The sequence below is a fragment of the Dermacentor variabilis genome, chromosome 3 (genome assembly GCF_050947875.1).
Source record: "Dermacentor variabilis isolate Ectoservices chromosome 3, ASM5094787v1, whole genome shotgun sequence".
Lineage (NCBI taxonomy): Eukaryota > Metazoa > Arthropoda > Arachnida > Ixodida > Ixodidae > Dermacentor > Dermacentor variabilis.
The window spans coordinates 203,316,552-203,335,906 of record NC_134570.1 but is presented as its reverse complement, the minus strand read 5'-3'; the positions used below and the strand labels follow the sequence as shown (position 1 = coordinate 203,335,906).

At 46.4% G+C, this 19,355-nt stretch overlaps 1 protein-coding gene across 5 annotated transcripts in view; it reads right to left on the bottom strand.

Annotated features, from left to right (window-relative positions):
- LOC142576599 (septin-2-like) overlaps positions 1-19,355 on the bottom strand; it is a 46,087-nt gene that overhangs the window by 2,949 nt on the left and 23,783 nt on the right. For 3 of the 5 annotated variants that reach the window (XM_075686794.1, XM_075686793.1, XM_075686796.1), the window contains 5 exons: positions 18,587-18,683; positions 18,397-18,448; positions 17,436-17,456; positions 14,998-15,102; positions 7,481-7,562 (listed from right to left, as the gene is read on the bottom strand). In XM_075686794.1, coding sequence (XP_075542909.1) covers positions 7,481-7,562; positions 14,998-15,102; positions 17,436-17,456; positions 18,397-18,448; positions 18,587-18,683 — 357 coding nt within the window. The remainder of the gene's footprint in view (positions 1-7,480; positions 7,563-14,997; positions 15,103-17,435; positions 17,457-18,396; positions 18,449-18,586; positions 18,684-19,355) is intronic. The other 2 variants (XM_075686795.1, XM_075686797.1) reach the window with 1 other exon arrangement.

Genomic DNA, 19,355 nt, shown 5'->3' with positions numbered 1-19,355 from the left:
TGGGAAAACATCATCTATAGTGCTTTGGGTGCATGCTGAAGAACTCCAGGTGATTCTTCAACAGTACAGCATCTCTCATAACCTATGAGTTGCTTTGCAACAGTAAATCAAATAGTTTAATGTGAAGGCAAAGTGCAGGTGGACAGAAGTACCATGCTGGACAAATGAAATGTTGACACCTCACTGCCGCAATTATTTCACACAAAGCAGAGGCTGAATCGCACTTAGACATTGCTTGTATGAAAGGTTAGAATGTCAGATATTAGTTTGCAGTCATTTGCTACCTCAGGGTAGAAATTGTACATTTATGAACTGAAATAGGTGTCTGCAGTAAAGTGTTGTTAATTCAGAAAATAGGATAATTTGGACCCATCCTTCTGTCCTGGCAGGCAGGTGTGTGTATTGATTAATTGCGTCAAGCACTTGCTTAACTCGGATGTATTTGGCTGCAAACCGGTTAATTCAGACAACTGCCAGAGCATGGCGAGCGCCACAAAACGCAAAAGCGGCACTAGTCATCAGTGAAAACTGTACAGTTTATGGGAACGACACAAAGGGCAAACACTTAACGTCTATTTGTGCTTTTACATATTTACCGCTGTACATGACACCGCTTTGGCCACGTGCCTTGAGAACTGCATGGTCGTTATTCACAATCATGTCGATAACTGCAGTTTTGTCCACAGTGGTTGTGCTGAGCAGTAGTTTTGTTTTAACTCAGTGCACACGTTGGCCATGTGTCTTCAGAACTGCGTAGTCACCATACACCATGGCGCGCTTTGGCCATAGCCGGCCCGTGCGCCATTAAACACCATACATATCATCATCTCTATGCGTGATTGCATCGGTAATGGCTGCAGTTTCATCCGTAACGGTTACGGCAAGCAGAAGTTACATTTTACCTCAGTGTGCGCGTTGGTCACATGCTGCATGCCTTCAGAACTAGGCAGTTTCGTCGACAGCGATTGCGGCATGCAGTACCATTTTGACTCAGTCCAATGCCAGAAACATGCGATAGCCATCAAGATGAAGTTATTCTACTGTGGCTCATAAGCGGGCATCAACCCCGTGGCTACATCACAATGGACGAACTATCTGTTGCTGACTAGCTTAATGATGAGAAAATAACTGGGTGCGCATGCGGTAGTGAAAGGGATGTCTGCCTGGAAGAAGATGTGGGTCTTGTGCCACGGCCAAATGGGTTGCACTGCAAAGGAAGTCACAATACCCTCGCGGCTGCAAGCGCTAATCAGTCACGAGTTGGCAAGAATTGCTGCTTCTGCAATGATTTTGTTTGAAGCAGAACAAAAGGTTCTGAATTTATTCAGTAAATAATGGTGGATTGGCGTAGCAAGCATTTATATTGTTTTCATGATGATTGCGATCATCACATCCATTCCGGAGCATGGTCTGCTCTTTTGTTGAATTTGCCTTCCGGACAGTGTTTTTCCATCCTTTGCGAGTTTGTTTGTTTGTTCAGTATGCGTTCCAGACAGCGCTCTGCTGGCTCCAAAAAGTCTTTCTTCTGAAGTTATCTACAAGCCAAGTCAAATAGCACCAACGATACCCTCACAGCCTGAATGAGCTTGGCTCTGCAACTGAAGAGCCTGAACTGCTTCCTACCACAATGACATCAAATGCTGACATCATTAATGATCTGCTAGGCTGTGGTGTGCCAATTCCTGCTGCTGCTATATCTGAAGACTTTGCAGACGTCGACAGCGCGGTGTCGTCGTGTGCCAAACTGAACGATGACTAAACAATTGAGCAAGTTCTCCCATCGTCAAACTGCGACTCTAACTCTGATGATGATGATATGCCGTGTCCTCTGGAGTCTTCACATGTACATTTCACTCAAGCCTTTGCAGTCCTTGCATCGGCGTACAGAGACTACACAAAACTGGCAGAAATGGACGACCGCATGGCAAGTTTCATTCTAGACGCCAGCGCTCGTTTCTCCCCTGGCGGAACGATTTCATCTCCAACGGGTGTAGGTTTCCACCGCCACTTCCCTTAGCGGTCGCGCCCGCGTTCAGTTCGCGCAGCGCGCGAAACGTCTCTTGTTTGCGACGGCGCCTTTTCAGATCACCGGAAATTATTACTGTGTTGTTAATTGTCACGACAGCAATGTAAACACGAAAGGGTTGATGCCACCAGTGAAATTCTGCCGATTCACAAGAAAATGGTACGAAAAAAGCAGACGACAGACATGGATTACTGCGGTGCGCCAAGTGAAGTAAACAACAGGCAGACGAAGCCAGCTCGTTCACTGATCACTCCTAGGAGTAGGGCAGTTTTTATATGTAACCCACATGAATTTAATAACTACTCGGCACATAATCCTTTTATTCATATAAAAACTAAGTTGTTCGACGAGCGCTTGTCCTGTCTTCTTTCTCGTGTTTCGTTTGTGTCTGCGCTGCCGAAGAATGGAAACCACTTCTGTTGTATGCGCTAGCAGTGGCCGAAGTTCATGCGTGCCGAGAAATTGACTATGTGCAAGATGCACTGAACATGACCAGAGTTCATTCCCGCTTCACCACTGCACTGATCGATCGAGTTACTGGACGATACACGCCCGCGTCTTGGTCGCGCCGGCATTGCTGAAGCAGGAATGATTACTAATACTTTCAACTTCCGTCTCTTGAGCACTGTTAAAATATGGTCAAGCTGTCTACATTGGTGCCTGTATTCCATATTTTAGGGGACGTACTAGTTAAAGTTGTGTGCGCATGTCGTACTTGTGCTATGCAGCAATATGAATGTTTATTTCCGCACAGTGTCGATGGAAGTTCGTTGTCGCCGTCAGAGACTACACGGATTTGTGGCAAACATATTGTGAGAAACTGCAAAAATGACTTTAGCTTATATGTGCCGTATGTATGTGCCGCATCGTATGTGCTGACGATTTTTCCGGCGGCACATACGATGTCGTTTCCAATTACCTGCTCAGTGTCACTTACATAATTAAGCAGACGCTGCCCTTTTGCCGCATTGCAGCCATAAAAATAATTGTCAAGTGTACCAATCTTCTTAAAGGCAAGCAGAAGTGTGTACACTCTGTTTCACACTTAGGGGAAAACTCTGAACGTATCGCATCGCGATGTGGCAAGCAATGGAGTCGTGCGGCGGCTGCAGCTCGAGCAGGCGCAGATGCTCGAGGGGCGGAGTCATGATCTGCGTCGTCTGATACGGCGGCGCACGCTGGCCGCATTGTCAGGAAGCGTGCTACTGTCAGGGGCAGTGCACCGATTTCATCGGTACTGCGGGAACTGAGCTGATATCCTTTACTAAACGTTGTGCGTCGCCAAACTCTGAGCCTTCATTGGCGATAATTGAGTTCCACAAACTTCTTTTGACAGCATACTTTGTTTGTTCTTTCGAAAGGCCGGGGTACTGAGCGTATGCACGTATATTTCTTCACTGTGTATGCTACCGAAATAAGCAGCGACAAAATGCACCAAGATGTGCGCGCAATGTGCTCAGTCTTTGACTCGAAAGGAAAACGAAGCACTCAACAATAACTATGGGGGTTGAACACGATGAAACAAATGGATATGATTAAAGGAATGTTTTAGGTTAAGACAATGAGCTGGAAGTGATTTTTCTCGACAACCATTCACTACACCAGACAGACCCTGCCCGCCGGCGGGGCATTGCACACATCATGCTCGGAACTTCAGTTAGTATCTCGTCATGTCCCCAGCGGCAGCGATGACAGCATTCATCCTGGAAGGCAGTGAAGTGTAGAATGACTTGATCAGGGACGTGTTCATTCGCAGCACGTCTCAGTCACTGACGATGGTGGATCGAAGCCTATCCTCGGGCGACTGATAGAGGGGATGGTGTGCCAGCAATACTTTCAACGAGCCCCAGACATTTTAAATGATGTTGGCACCCGGGGATTGAGGCGGCCACTCCAAGAGAGTGACTGAGCACTCTTCCAGCAGTTCTTGCACAGCACGAGCAGTGTGGATCGGCGACTTGTCGCGTTAGAATATATAGTCGCCTTGCAGAAACGGGCCGTCAAGAATGTATGGAATCAGTACGTCGTCTATGACTGCCCTGCACCTTTTAGTGCTGAACTTACCTTCGAGGCGTATCAGTGGGCGTCGCAGAACGCTTAGTAAAGAATACTGGCTCATTTCACGCAGTAACGATGAGATCGGCGCCCTGCAACTGGCAGTAGAACATTTCCCGACAATGCAGCCAGCGCACGCCGCCGTAGCAGACGCCACCGTTCAAGATCCCGCCCCTCGAGCACCTGCGCGAGCTGCTGCCGCAGCCTGACTCAAGCGCTCGCCGCATCGCGAGAGAATGCACTCCGAGTTTTCCCGTAAATGTGAAACAGACTGTACATCGCCCTTCGAATGAAATGTCCACGCGCACACACGTAGGCACACACCGCGCGCAGCACGAAACATGCCCAAACATGCGCAGTGCAGGAGGCAATCAAGGCGGTGCGAACGAGAGATGGGAGAGGGGTACCACCCACTAATAGAATTTTGCTTCGCATGCGGCGCTCTCAACGCCGGTGAAGCAGCGCCGCTCTCGGTGCCATTCTTGTCCATACAGGTGGACTTGGTTGCACGTAAGCGAAAGTGCGTGCAGCAATGAATTGATAATTTCTTCTTTTTACAGGGGCCTTATAACATAAATAAAATATTCTTTTTTGGATAGATTCGTTTTTTGGAAATTCGATAATTCGGACTTACTAACGTTCCTCGTGGAGTCTGAATTATCGGTCGTTGACTGCGCTACTGTCTATTTGAAATACCGCGATGGTCAACACGATGGCGGTGGTTTGCTTTCACTTGTCATGCAGCTCGATGTGCATCATGTGCTGTTGCAAAGTACAGCCTATATGCGCCCGAACTTCCATGCAACGCAGTCAAATTAGGCTGTGATGTGCAAATTCAGTTTGGAGCTTGCTGCGTACATGCAACGTTTCGCCATTCTGTCTGGTAAATGCAAAAACAAACTTCCCGAAAGCGTTCGTGGTAGTTGCCGGCATGTCGCCCACGGACCCAATCTTGGCTTCTGGCCACCTGGTCTGGCCCGTGATTTCATGCCTAATCACCGATGCGGTTTACTGCTCCAAACATATTAGACACCATCTTGCCACGAGGACCTGCTGCCTGCCACTAGGTCGGCTGGCAGCAAATTTTTGTCATGGCCACACGATGCAGCTAGACCTAAACAGTGGTGCTTCGTCAGTATCCAGCAGCAACAGTTACTATTTGGTACAGTGTTGATCAAAATCTTAGTACAGTCTACACTCGTTACAACGGACCCGCATACAACAGACTTTCGGATACAACAGACGATATTTCAGCCTTAGTTTGTTCTGCCTATTTTATTAATGCAACAATGTTCGCTTTTAATGGTCCGCGCTACAACGAACTATCGGCTACAGTGGACAAAATTAGCGGCATTTTTTTTTTCAAAATCAGGCGTATAAAACTTACTTTTGCCATGTCGATATGGGCTGACAACTGACTTGTGAGGATCAGCCGATGATCACGGCTCGATATTGCACACGCGAGGGAGGATGGCGGCGTGGAAACGCGCCATCTTCCTTCACCCGCGAGGCACGGAGGGTGAGGATGCGAGAGAGAGGGGGTTTTACTCTGGCGGCTGCTGCTTACGGCATGGCAACCATATACTGAAAGAGATCTGCAATGTGGACAAAGTGCGCCCAGTGCTGGCAGCTTCGTATGTGTTGTGCTTTCAACGTTAGGTTCGCGTTGAAACGAGACAGCACGAAGGTCAATTCGCTTACTGCTGCTGCAGCACTTATCTTGCTTAATTTGCTATCGTAAGCGATGCTTCACCGTTGGGGGAGAACTGCGACTTTCGTTTTTTTTTTACATTGGAAGTTCATCCCTCACTCTTTGCAAGAAAGTTGTTAGACATTGCGATGAAATTTTTGGAAGTGAGGCCTTTCGGATATTATGGACTTCGGATAAAACGAACATTTTTTGTCGGATTATCAGGGTCCGTTGTAATGTGAGTTGACTGCAGTGGCCATATGCCACTCCTAATGCTGTGACATTATCCCCTAACAAAAGTGGGGGATGGGCGATGAATTGAATAATGAAAAAAAATTTCATTGCTGGCATGTCCGTGATATTGTGCACATTGTGTACGAAAAATCGAGCGAGACACTGTCCAGTATCCAAAACTACAGTCACAGTTTTACACATACGTACAGGAATAGAGTGCGAGGTCTGGCTCGGTGCCAGCGCGATTGCTTGCTGCAGCCTGAAAAGCAGTGCTATCTCGTAAACCAAGCAACCCACGCTCAGTGGGGTGGAAGGTACTGAAAACAGACAACAGCTGACGGAAGAAACACCGGTTAGAGAGAGGCTGGACTTGGTCCATTGTGGAGCTAACGCAGCCGCTAGTCTATGCCATGCCGCTTTTTATGATGCAGGGAAATGGTGCTTGAGGACTTAACTCCATTTTCAAAAGCCCGAGCAACCCTTTCAGTGCAGGGTGGGCGCAGATTTCTCATATTTCACTGAAATGTAGGAGGATGTAGCAGGGTTCGCTTCTCGGGACAGTTCAGTGCAATTGGTGCAGCAGTAGCATCGCTGCAGGCGAAACTGATGCAGCATGCCAGTGAATTTCCAGCTGAGTATGTGCCCCGATAGTGGAGCAAGAGAGAGAGCACTTTATCACAAACAAAGCGAGTGGATATGAAATGACCAGTGGAACCTGTGCACTTCCTCTAAATTAGCTATTGAATTAAGGGTTGCACTCCACTGTATCATGTGCTCTAGCATTTCCCCTCACTCTATTCTAAAACCAAATAGATGTCACGTTCGAGCTGCAGGAAGACCTGGTGCTCAGTCCTCTTACAGCACCAAGTTTGCCAGCACCATGATGACATGGTCAACTGGAGCATCAGATTCCTAACTGCTAGGACACAGGCATTATGTACTGATGGGTTCACATGTCCCAAAGCAATTATGGGGCTATTAGAGATGCCACAGTGGAGCAGGTTCTTTCAAGGTGCACCCACAGCACACGAGCATTATTGAGTTGCAGCCTCTGCGAAATGCCGCTGCCACGACCGTGAATTGCACCGACGACTTTATGCCCACAAGCAGCAAGTCATTTTTAGCAAGGAACACGTGGCTGATCTGAATGCATACTAAACATGGTATGAGTGCACAAATTGCAGAGTTTCATTTTTAAGGGAGTAAAAGGGAGCAGGCAATTTTTCCCCCATTTTAGGTTTCTGTCGGTGCACTCCTCTCTGCTTTTTTGATAACCGTTGTTGATTTGAATAAGCTTGTTACATAATGGAGTGTGCTATGCAATATTGCGAATCCGTAGCACTGATATGCACTGGTACTGTAAAATTTTATCAACCCTCCAAGTGCTGAGGTAGGCACAACTGTTTCAGATGGGAAAAAGTGGGGCCACAGGAAGCAAAACAAGCAGTGAACTCTTGTCAGGGCAAAATGCTTACTTCTTCATCTTTCATCTGGAGCAGGCGGTCAGCTTCTGATATTCCGTCGTATGTGGTTGTCACCGAATCTCTGCCTTGCTTCCTGCACGCATCAGATATATGGGTCACAAATAGAGGTGCACTTGCACAGGTAGTTGCTCACTGATAAGGATTTAAAAAAAACTTGTGAAGAGGGTGCAACAACCAAGCACATTGTTCAAGCAATTCAACTTTTTGTGCCTTGCCAACATGCTTATTTTTTTGGAGGGCCAAGTCAGTGCTGTCTGTAGTTGCTATATGCAACTACTTCTATAATTGTGTTGCTACTCCCCAGCTTGTTAAAGAGTTTTACTGCTGAACTGCAATATAGGCTTTTTGTTACATTGTGATTCATAATATTTTAGCGATATTGTCGTGCAGACCACAAGCTTAGCAGCTCAGGGCATGTGTGCTGGCTGGGTGTACTGTTGTAAGAGAGCTGAGATCACTTGCACAGCAGAAGTCGCGCAACATTAACGAGCTTGAATATGACAACTCTACTATCGGCAAGTTTGAGACAATAACGTAGCCATGTCCACTTTGAGGGGACAGAAACAGAGATGGGCGCGCTTAGCTGCCAATGACATAGAAACACATGGCAGGCATGCTGCGGAAACTGCGGCATTTGTCTTCACTGCTATCCTAATACGGCACGTTCCAGTAAGGGTGGGCGAATATCTTAGCTGTGTTACAAGCATCGGCATATGAATAGGGTACACTTCTAACGCATCAATGTAAACGTGGCTACTATTCTTGCTGCTTGTGATTTGTTGCATGCCCACGAGTGCAGACGAGAGAAATCGAAAGGCACCTTTTTTGTTGTTGTTGACAATGATTGTAAGGACTACAAATAATAAAGCCAAGGCAAGTTTCGTTGTAGCTTTTTTTTTCTTCATGGAAGTGCGGAAAGTGATGAAAAGAATGAAATGGGGCATCTGCTTAAGATTGTTGGGTGCGTGTAGACCGCTTGGTATGTCTTCAAGAGTCGTTTGCACAGCATTCGACAGATGGTAAGCACGATCATCATTAGCTAGACTTGGCACACAACATATCGCTGCGACAAGTTCAGGGTGCGATCATTATGCGAGTAAATACAGTACATGGGCAATGCTAATCTGAAGCAAACACTCTACTGGTTCTAATCGCTTGATGAGCTTGTACAACAGACCAAATTACTGCCGATTTTTGAGGTTTAATCAAATGTGTGGCATGGTCCACTATGTAAAACCTAAGAACAAGCTTCTCAGGCACTCATTCCATAAGAAGGCTCCCAAGTAAATTTTGGGAAATGAAAATTCTGGTCTGCACTATTTGCCAAGGCAGAAGTCCGAGGTTATTTCTAAAATAAACCCAGAAGGCATGTTTCCTAAAGTCATAGAATTTCTTACAATATTAACCAGAGGGAAACATGTCGACACCGTCCATGCCAGTTTCCTAATGGGTGCGGTGTTGACATGGGAACGACAGTATATGGGTATGTGAAGCTCGTGTTGGCTAGTGTTGAGCCAGGCTTGTCCTAAAATGTGGATATGGCTGCACAGATAAAGCTGTCTTAAAATAAAATCTTCATAAAAAATTTTAATTTGTCTTTACTAAACCTTTCAATAAAGTTTACTCACCTGTAGTGCATAACTTAGTGATGAAAAGCTAGAACAGACGACAAACTGTAGAGACACGAGCGCACATTTTGTCATCTCTCCTCCAACTTTAGGTTTGTCAATAGTTTGTGTTTCCTATAATTGTACATCTATGCATAAGTCCTCTGATTGAATATGTTTTTGTGTAACACTAAAGAAAAAAATTTTTTTTTACGTGCTGTTTAAGTAGAAATGAATCATTGCAAGAGGGAACGGTGCTAGCCGGACACGTCTTCAAAGTGACCTGGCTCTCTGAGAGCGATGCCAATTTGAAGCCAGCATCGCAGAGTCAGTTTTCTTCCTGTATGTAATAATTAAAGCTTAATTTAATGGAAAATTTGTGATTAAAGAACTGTCTTCATTTTTCAATCTTAATTCGATTGAAAACCATGTATTTCGTTTTGCAATGAAATAATATTGTACCAGGGTTTTGATTTAATGCAGTTTTTCGGACATTTCAAGCATGTACCTGGAGCCTATGAGCTGGTAAATCTAGCAACTATAAAAATGTCAGCCAAGGCATAACTTAACGTATTTACTTGATTCTAATGCACCCTCGATTGCAATGCGTGCCCATTTTTCATGACCGAAAAAAAAAATATATATAAGAAACGCCCTCGACTGTGACATGTACCCGTTTTCTGTAACCAAAATAAAAGTAATTTACGGTACCACACAGCTCATGCTTGCAGAAAATACAGAAATACAGAAATGCAACATTTCCTAATTTGGAAAAACAGATTTACTTCCAGTGCACTAAAGTTGCGATGAATAAAAAAATTTGCAGTTCCGCCCGAAAGGCAAAGCATCGATAGCGATAGCAAATTAGTAAATACAGTAAAACCTCTTTAAACTGTACCCGCTTAAACAGTAGTTTCATTTTAAAAGTAGTAAAGTCAAATCCCTGATTCAGCAGCCATTGAACATAATGTGTTTTGTGTCCGCATAAACCATACCAGCTTGCAGTGTACGTGTCGGTTGACACGTAGCGTTTCCAGTTTTCGTCGCGCAAACATGGCGGTGAATCGTCTCCATCGAGTTGCATGGCAAAACAACAAGCCTCAGAGATTGAAACCATGGATCAGAACAACAGCCTCCAAGTGCCCTGTGCGTTTGCACATGAAGCCACATCGACATCAACATAATTTTTAGCACTGTGTCAGAGTACACTAGCCCCTGTAGCCAGAGAGCGTTGTGGTGTCGTGTGAACAAGGACTCGCGTCGCTTGCGTCATGCCAAAGCTCGGATTAAAAAAATGCTGGGTGCTCGGCATAGAAAAAAAAAGAAAAATCGTTCATGCTATCCAACGTGACACGAAGAAGTTGGCGCTGGCATGCGACAGGGTTCTCCTGTTGGCTACGGTGTGCGGAATTAGGAACGCGAAGCATTTCCTTGGCAGCACTGCTGCGACCGCAAAGAGATATCGGCTACGAGGTTTGACTTTCCGTCATTGTTGCCTCTGTTGCCGAAGTGTCATCTAGCGACAGTGATGAGGATGACACAGAAAGCGACAGCACGGGCGATTCAGGCCCGACAGTGGCAGAAGCTGTGCCTCATGAATGCAATCGTCGTGACGAGAACAGCACTCCGCAATGACAAAGGCAACCTGCGACATCTGCAGCGCTACTGCGCCCGTGCAGAGAATATGCAATGCCAATGAGGAATCTGCCATGTGAGTGCTTGCCATGAAGAGGCGGCTGGCTGAAAAGCTGGCTCGCAGCTTTGGTAACTTTGAGACTGCGGTCGTCGCTGTTAGGCCGACGCAGCATTAAACGAAAATAAAACTTTTGTCGCGCGAAGTGAATAAATACTGCATGTTTTTTTCACCTTTCATCGCACTCTCTCTGAGTTTCGTTTTTGACAGGAAAGTGGGAGATCTCATGCTATTTCGTTTAAGCAGTACTACCATTTAGAACATACTTTTCCTGAGCTCTAGCCAACTACAATTTAACGAGGTTTCACTGTAGCTGTACGAAGTAAGGATAGTAGTTTTATCGGCCGTATGAACTTGTAAACATTTGCTTACTAACTAAATTAACAATAACAGAATGTGTAAGCGTGATTCAATGAGGACATACAAAGAAACAGACGCACAGAGACAGTGCTGCCTTTGTCCTTGTTCAGTCGTGCTTACATATTCTATCATGGATTCAAATCAACTAGCTCGTCAACGTGTTTAGCTAAACTAACCAGCATGATGTCATGCGTGCACAGGTAAACATGAATACATCTCGCTCGATGGCAGCGAGAACTGTCTGTGAAAACGCTGGAGTTAGGAATCGTAGCAGCAGCCGTAAGACAATTAACCTCAGTGCATTTGTCACTTCAACGCAAAAGAAACGTCCAAAGCACAGCGCAGATGAAGCTACCGGCACTATGCGCACTGTGCAAACATCGCAGATCATTTTGAAGGTGAGGCCCACGCAGGCGCGCACTTTGGCCCCGTCACAGATTGCTTTCATGACACACGAGCACCGGCAATGCGTCCCTACGGCATCTGTCAAAGGCGTCTACTATGGCATCCGCGATTCGCGTGGCCAATGCCGTAGTAGACGCCGCGGTTGTCTCCACTCTGTACGGAGAGGCGGGCAAGAAGGACATCAAGGCACCCTAGCAGCCACTGGAGAAGAAGAATGACCCCCCCCCCCCCCCCCGCCTCGCGCGCTACAGGAGAGGGCAGGCTTCCAGGCCGGGTTCCTCACTCGCACGCGCGAGACTGAACCGCGTTCGCTACCTCACCTTCACACGCTTTCACTCATATGGAACCTGACGGCGACGGCACAAAATGCGCCTGCAGTGTCCACATAAGTGCTATCGCAATAAAAAGAAAGTTACAGTTCTCCACAAAAGGCAAAGCTTCGATTGTGATAGCAAATTGGTAGACAGCTATACAAAGTAAGGATAGTAGTTTTATCGGCCATATAAAGTTGTAAACATTTGCTTACTAACTAAATCAACAAACATGGTGTCACATACGCACATGCAAACATAAACGCGTCTCACTTGATGACCACGGAAACCCACTATCAAAACGCTGGAGTGAGGAAGTGCAGCAGGAGTGAGCAAATCAACCTTCGTGTTGTGTTTCGCTTCAACACGAACTAAGCGTCAGAAGCACTGTGCATACAAAGCTACCAGTACTCAGTGCACTTTGTACACATCGCAGATCGCTTTCAAATATGGCTGCCTGTGCGACTGCGTCAAATGCAGCAGCTGCCAAAGTAGAACCCCCCCCCCTCTGTCCCTACCCTTCCCCCAGTACCTTGCGTGTGATGGAAGACTGCGTGCTTCGTCCCCACTTTCCTCCTTGCATGTGCGAGACTAAACAGTGATTTTTGGCTCAGCCTCAAACAAGTTTTGGGAATTCCTAACGCCCGTGATGCGGCCCGATTTCCGTCTGTCTCCGTACACATGATCGCTTTTCTTTTAAATGTGGCATTATGATGAATCCGGCATGTCTTTGCAGTAGGCACTTCCATGCAGCAAATGCAGAAAACAGAAAGACAGACGGTGTGCTAACGTAGGCACACAATCTACAGCAAATGGAGGAAGCTACGTGGAAGCTATGGCAGCTAGACTCGAAAAACGTACGAGGCAGCCATTTGAAATGCTGATGGTGATATGGCAATGCAGATTTAGGGTCATACTTAAATGACCCTAAATTTCAGTGACCTTAATGTGGGTATTTGGGTATCTTCAGTGACCTTTTTGCCTTAATGTGACATGAAACAGAATGGTGAACAGAAGCCAAACTAATCCCACATGCTGAAGCCATACTTTTGTTTTGTTGATTTTATTAGAAGAATAAGCTTAGCCTCAACAGCTACATGCTACCCCAACAGGCAATGATTTGGCCTTCTTTGTTGTGTTTTACTAAAGGCCTGCATGTGTCGAAGAGTGACAAATCAAGGTTTGCTTTGGAGTGAAAGTGTGTATGTAAAAGCCCGCATATAATACGAACCCGCATATAGTACAAGGTGAAATTCTTGTGACGCGAAATGGAAAAAAGATGTTTTATCCGCGTATAATATGAGTTAGAAAAACTCGAGGAAAAAATTTATTTAAACTGCACTCTGCACTTAAATCACTGTCTTCCTCAGCTGCGCTCTCTTTGGACTGTTATTTGTCGGACATATGTTCCCAGAGGTACTCATCCTCTGTGCCATCGAGCGCGTTCGAGATGCCGCACTTCCTGCATGCGTGACGCACAAGGTCCTCTGGTATGCTGGCCCATGCGTCCACAATCCACTTGTATAGCGTGGGTGGCGAAGCCACTTCAGCTGCCCGGTCTGCGTCACTGCAGGCTCACCTGAGCGCATCTAGTCTGCGTAACACCGCTTAACCGTGTCCTTGAATGGCTTGTTCATGCAAACATCTAAAGGCTGCAGCTGAGACCTCATCCCACTCGGCATAACGACAAGTTCAGTGCCGCATTCGCCCAACAGCCTCTTCAGTGAGTCGGCCAAATGACAATGAAATGCGTCGAGCACGAGGATGGACGGGAACGACAACAGTGCGCCAGACCGCCTGCACCAGACAGACTTTATCCAGTCGAGCACAAGATTCTCGAGCACAAGATTCTCGTTCATCCAGCCTTTCTCATGGCATCTCACGACCATTTTTTGGCAGTTCCTTACCTTTAGGCACTGTCTTGCGCTTGAAGACGACATAGGGTGGGAGCTTGCGTCCGTCTGCCGTGCACGACAACATGATGGTAACTCGCGTTTTCTTGTGGCCAGTGGACTGGGCATAAACTTGTTTAGAGCCCTTTTCATGCACGGTGAGGGGTGATGGCATGTCCAGATAAACCGGCGTTTGGTCAGCATTGCCAATTTGCCCTAGCTGGAAGTTCTTGGATTTGCGCAGCGAAATAATGTGGCGCTTCGAATGATTCGGGCAGCTTTTGTGAAATTGAAGTTCGGCGGCGTAAGGAAAATCCAGCACGGCACATGTAGCGATAAATCCAGTGCTTGCTCGCTTTGAAGGCGGAGCTCAGTAGCCCTTTTTCTCTAGCAAGCTCCTTAGCTTTTGCCTGCATAAGCACAACACTCACAGCTAGATGCGTGACATGCTGTTGGCGTACGAACTCCGTCAGGGCGAGTTCAATTTCTGGGAATGTCCCACTCGTTGGGCTGCAAAAGCTTCTTTGCATTCCGCTGCGTGCGAAAAGGGCTTCCTTCTGTCAACGCCGTCCGCGAATGCTTCCTTCGTTGACGCCAAACTGCCACCCGACCGCGCTGTTTCCGATGTCCTGTGTGACTAAAATAACCTTTCTCGTGAAAGCAGTCGAGTACTGTTTTCGTGGTCTGGACATCTTGGTCCTTCAATGCGGAATAAAAAAACTGCACTTCGTGAAGTGTGGTTTGCACGTGTGCTGCCCAGGTGCGCACTCAACAATAAAGAAACGACGGTGTAGTCACGCAGCAATAATGAAACCAAGCCGTAGCCATGTAGCAATATGGAAGCCCAGTAATGTGGAAAGTTCGGCTAGTTGGTGATTAATCATCATACCTTGCTGGAGGTTGCGAGTGTAGCAAGTGTCGTCTTTTCTAGTGTGTCATCACCGTGTCTGTGTCAGTGCGCTGCTTCACCAGCAAGGTATGATAATAAGGAAGCCAAGCTGTAGCCACTCTGCAATAACGAAGTCAAGACATAGGCACGCCGCAATAACGAAACCAAAACTTCTAGCCCAAATTTCTGACTGAAATTTTCGTTCGCATCTGCATATAGTACGTGGAGAAAACTCGGGACGCTAATAATAGGAAAAAAAACCTCGTATTATATGCAGGTTTTTATGCTATTTTATCCTGGCTAAAGAATGCAGAGGAGAAAGAAAGAAAAGGTGGCGCAGGGCATACTGACCCCCTTTCGCGGGCCGCTTGTTGAGAAATCTTCTGGATGTACTGGGCACGATAGTTCTCGTAGTGTACATCACGGGTCACTTCCTTCAGGTCTTGCATGTGTGTGCTGCAGCGGAAACGAAGAAGACAGGAAACAACCAGGACAACAGTTCACAAACACCACAGAGCACCACGCTTTGCACGGAGAAAGAAACTCCAAGAAAACAACCAAACATCTGATGTCTGGCGTCTACTACAGTGGGTCCATTAATACCATATTTATTTGAATTGGCCAGGCTCAGAAAAAAAGAAAAGGGGCTATTACTGATAATGACGCCAGAAGAAGACACTGAAGGATGAAATCACCCTGTAGCTTTAAATGGGTATGGCATGGGCAAGGAACTTTAGAGGAGGAACACAAAAGTCGAAACCACCACTTCCTGAAAGGCTCACTTCGAAGGGAGTATAGGAGGTTCACAACCACTGGTTCCTAAAATGCGTACTTCAAAGGGAGAACAACAGGGTCAAAACTCGTTTCCTGAACGGCACACTCCAAGGAGAGTATAGGAGAGCGAAACCACTGCTTCTTGACGGTACACTTCAAAAGGGGTAGCCCATTTCAATGAGTAAAGGAAGGCTGCAGCCACTGTCTCACGAAAGAAATCCTCTGAAGGGGGTATCAGGGATTACAGGAGAGCTGAAACCAGCATTTCCTGGAAGGTACACTTTGAAGAGAGTACAGGAGGGTTTCAACCCATTTCCATAAATATATAGTGTTTTGTAGAGGGCCTAGCACAGTTTTCCAGCAAGGGACACCATTAAAGGACTCTGAATTGATTTTGACTAGCTGGGTTGCCTTAATTGTGCCAAAATCTCAACAAATCAAGCCCTTTGTGTGCCTGTTGGAATGTGGCTTATCAGGCAAAAGATCCAAACTATGACTTCGTGATCAGTAGAATATTATTATAACCACCGAGCCATTGCAAAAGCACTGAATTGGTGAGTATAATTTGCAACATGCAGAAGCTGTCAGCAGCTCAAAACGGCTACTAACACCAGTGAAAGGCAATTTGAGTTACCGTCGACCAACAGTAGCCTGCTGACAATGCCTGACAGATTATGGGAGCTGCATTTGTATAACAGATGCTTTTGGAGAACAAGACCAAGCTTAGGGATTACGGAGCAAAGAAATGTGCTTCCTGGAGGTGACAGGGTTTCCCACAAGTGTCGCTACAGGAAATTAAAGCAGTACATCTATATGGCAGATGGCAACATGTTCAGTCAGCATGATAATGGTGGGAAGTGCATGTGGATCTAAAATAGGCCTCTAATGTCCCTTCAATAGAGGCCAATCTGACAAACATCAAGACTACCAGAGAGAAATCATGACAACTGCCGTCCACATTTTGCAGCATGAACATAAAAAAAACAATTGCCATTTGGTCGAGAGCCTGAAATGGGTTAATCTAATTCTCATCCATAAATACTTCAGAAACCTGATGACGAAAAGAATGTGCAAACCCATGATCACGTTCCCGGCCAACTAAGTTCGAGTCAACTTGCCCAAAAATGAATTCGGGAAATCAAAGCCATAATAAAGCTGAAGTATGCTAGCATGCAGCCAAAAATCAAGTGATTCACTGTGCACCAGCCTGCTTGAAAAATGAAGTTTTGCTCAATACTGGGCTCTATGGCCAGGGTGAGTGAAAATGTGAGTTCAGCATTAAAGAAGCTTTTAAGCACAAGTGCACTTCCCGTCAATCATGATGACAGAGCAGTTCCAGTGCCAGAGTACTTTTAAGGTCGACTCACAGCGTCGAGCATTCCACAGGAACACACGGGTTATGAGAGATGGCGTTACGGAGGGGGTTTCCAATAAACTATTGCCATCTAGAATGATCAGTTGAAGGCTCGGTCCCAGAAGCACCCAAGCATCTTTGTACTGTGCACTTTTGGGAATGCGGCAGCCATGGCCGATAGCTGAACCCACTATCTCCCGCTCAGTTGCAGAACGCAATAGCCACTGGGGCAGAGTGCCCTTTTAAATAATTTACGAAACTATAAGGTGGAGGAACACAGTCCTGTGCCTATTTCTATGGCATCAGTTTAATCAGAAATGCAAGTTGTTGAGGGGCCTCGCTTTTCCGGCAAAGACACAAGAAAAAAAGAACTCGGGAAATTGGACTCGGAACGCGACCTTCGGGTCAGCACGCAGTTGCTTATTGGGTCTAGCTGCGCACGGAGTCTAGGCATGGACCTCAGCCCGGTCTAACGTTGTTCGTTTCGGGACAAGGCTTTCCCTCGTGCCACTTTCAGACCTGAAGTAGTTAGGCGGCGAGCACCAGCCAGCCCAAACTCTGGGCCACAGAGAGCAAGCAATGAAGCGGAGGATTCAAATAAATATGGTAGGCACAAACAGGTTCTCAGGAGGAGGGCTTGTAGAGACACGAAGCCATCTACCTGAAGAGACCAAGGATTATTCTGCCGTTGCCGACCAACAGGCAGCATGAGGCAAAGAGAGAACAAAAAAAGGCGCGAGTCAGTCCACACTTGGCTGCAGACAGCCATTGGCCACAAAATCTTCCTGCAGCTAGCATGGCCATGCCACTGAGGAATGGCTGCACCAACCAGCTATTCTTTATTTCACTTCTGGTGGCAACAAAGCTTAGGTGTCACAAGGGTGAGGGCATCACGAAGACGGTGTGCTCATTTGGTGTGCTCATTTGGTGTGCATGAAGCAAAAAAAAAAGAATGCTTTCTAGTGCTGTATGCACCAGCAAGTATGTAATGGGCTTCACCTATTGCTCAGTTGGTACAAAGTGCAACGTTGTGCGCATAGTTTTGTTACCTAAGCAATTGCTATGCCATCAATGAATCTACTGGCATGGCTGGGCGCATGCCACAAATTGCAGCAGCCAGGGTTTGCTACGGCTGCATACAGATATTTGTCTCACACTAGTGTGTGCTCTGCCGGTCATCCTATTCTATGGTGGTTGGTGACTGCCAACTTGGAAAGCAAGACTCATGGCCAGTCATAAAAGCAAGAAACTGCGGATTACGACACTAATGAGTAAATGGAATGTTTCTGCATTCTCAGTGCTAACAATGCCACTACGTATTTACACAACTTTCAAAATAATTATATTGTTCCACTAATGCGAAAGAGTTCACTTGGCATGCCTACAGCCAAACAAGCTTGTAAATTAATCGATTAAACTGTTCTTACAGCTTTAGTCAATCCGTGGGCTCTTAATAGTGAACTGACCACAGCCGAGAAAAGATCTACAAAACCGGCTTTGGCAGCCGAATCTGAACCAGCACCGAGCTTTGTTGGTGCAGCCAGCCCACAGCTAGGCTTCGCTGCGGCATGACATAACAAAAGCACAGGTAATGTATATGGAGTACAAGCAAAAGCACCAACCTAATAAGGAAAGTCCGCAACTTGAGGAAGTCGCTATGCTTCGGGTTCTCCACTGCAACAGAATCAGTGGTGCCTTGTTATGCACTTGCCATGCAATCAAAGCGAGGCATGCCAAACAGACACGAGGCAGGAAGAGGGATTCAAAGGCGAGACGGGTGCGGTGTGCCCCACGTGCAGCGATTGTGATCACCTTCGACGATCCCCCAAGGGTAGAGTCGACCGCGGACTCGCCGACCGTTGATGTCCACCACCTGGGTGCTCGAGATTACCGCAAACGGGATGCTTTCCTGCAGGGAAAAAAAAAAAAACAGTGTGAGAGTTACACAAGATAAACAACCGTTGTGTTCCTTTGCAGCACAGAAAATGCATGTGGATGCCATTGTTCTTACTCCTTCCACTGCAAGGAAAAAAACTTATGTGAAGAATATGCAGACCCAATGCATATCCGCATGAACTGAAGCTTTAGTGAAATGGATAATTACATGTTGCACAAGTTAATGTGATGCTTACTAGCAATGCGTTTATTTTCATTTCACGCAAGATGTAACCCCAGGCAATGTTTATGCATTATACCAATCACAAGATATGACAAAATGCAAACACCATATCTGGCGGATGCACATTGCGAGACGTCCACTCAGTGATGTCACACGAGGACTAAGGCGACGCATGGTGTCTGTCGAGCAGAGAATGGTGACGAGAGCCCTTTGCGCAGAGAAGTGCGACACATTAGTAAAGATCATGCAGGTCCCACAAACTGAGGGAATCAGTGTAAGGAAGGTATTGGCAAGTCGGCAAGAAGAAAGAGCGTATCATCATTACTTGATGCAAAAAGACGCAGGTACAATGGACGGAGAGGGAAATAACTAGACATCAAGAGGCACAATACCCGTGCCTAAGGGGGGACGTGGCTTTGAAAATCAACTTCCATATTTCCTCATGGATATTGATGAAAATTG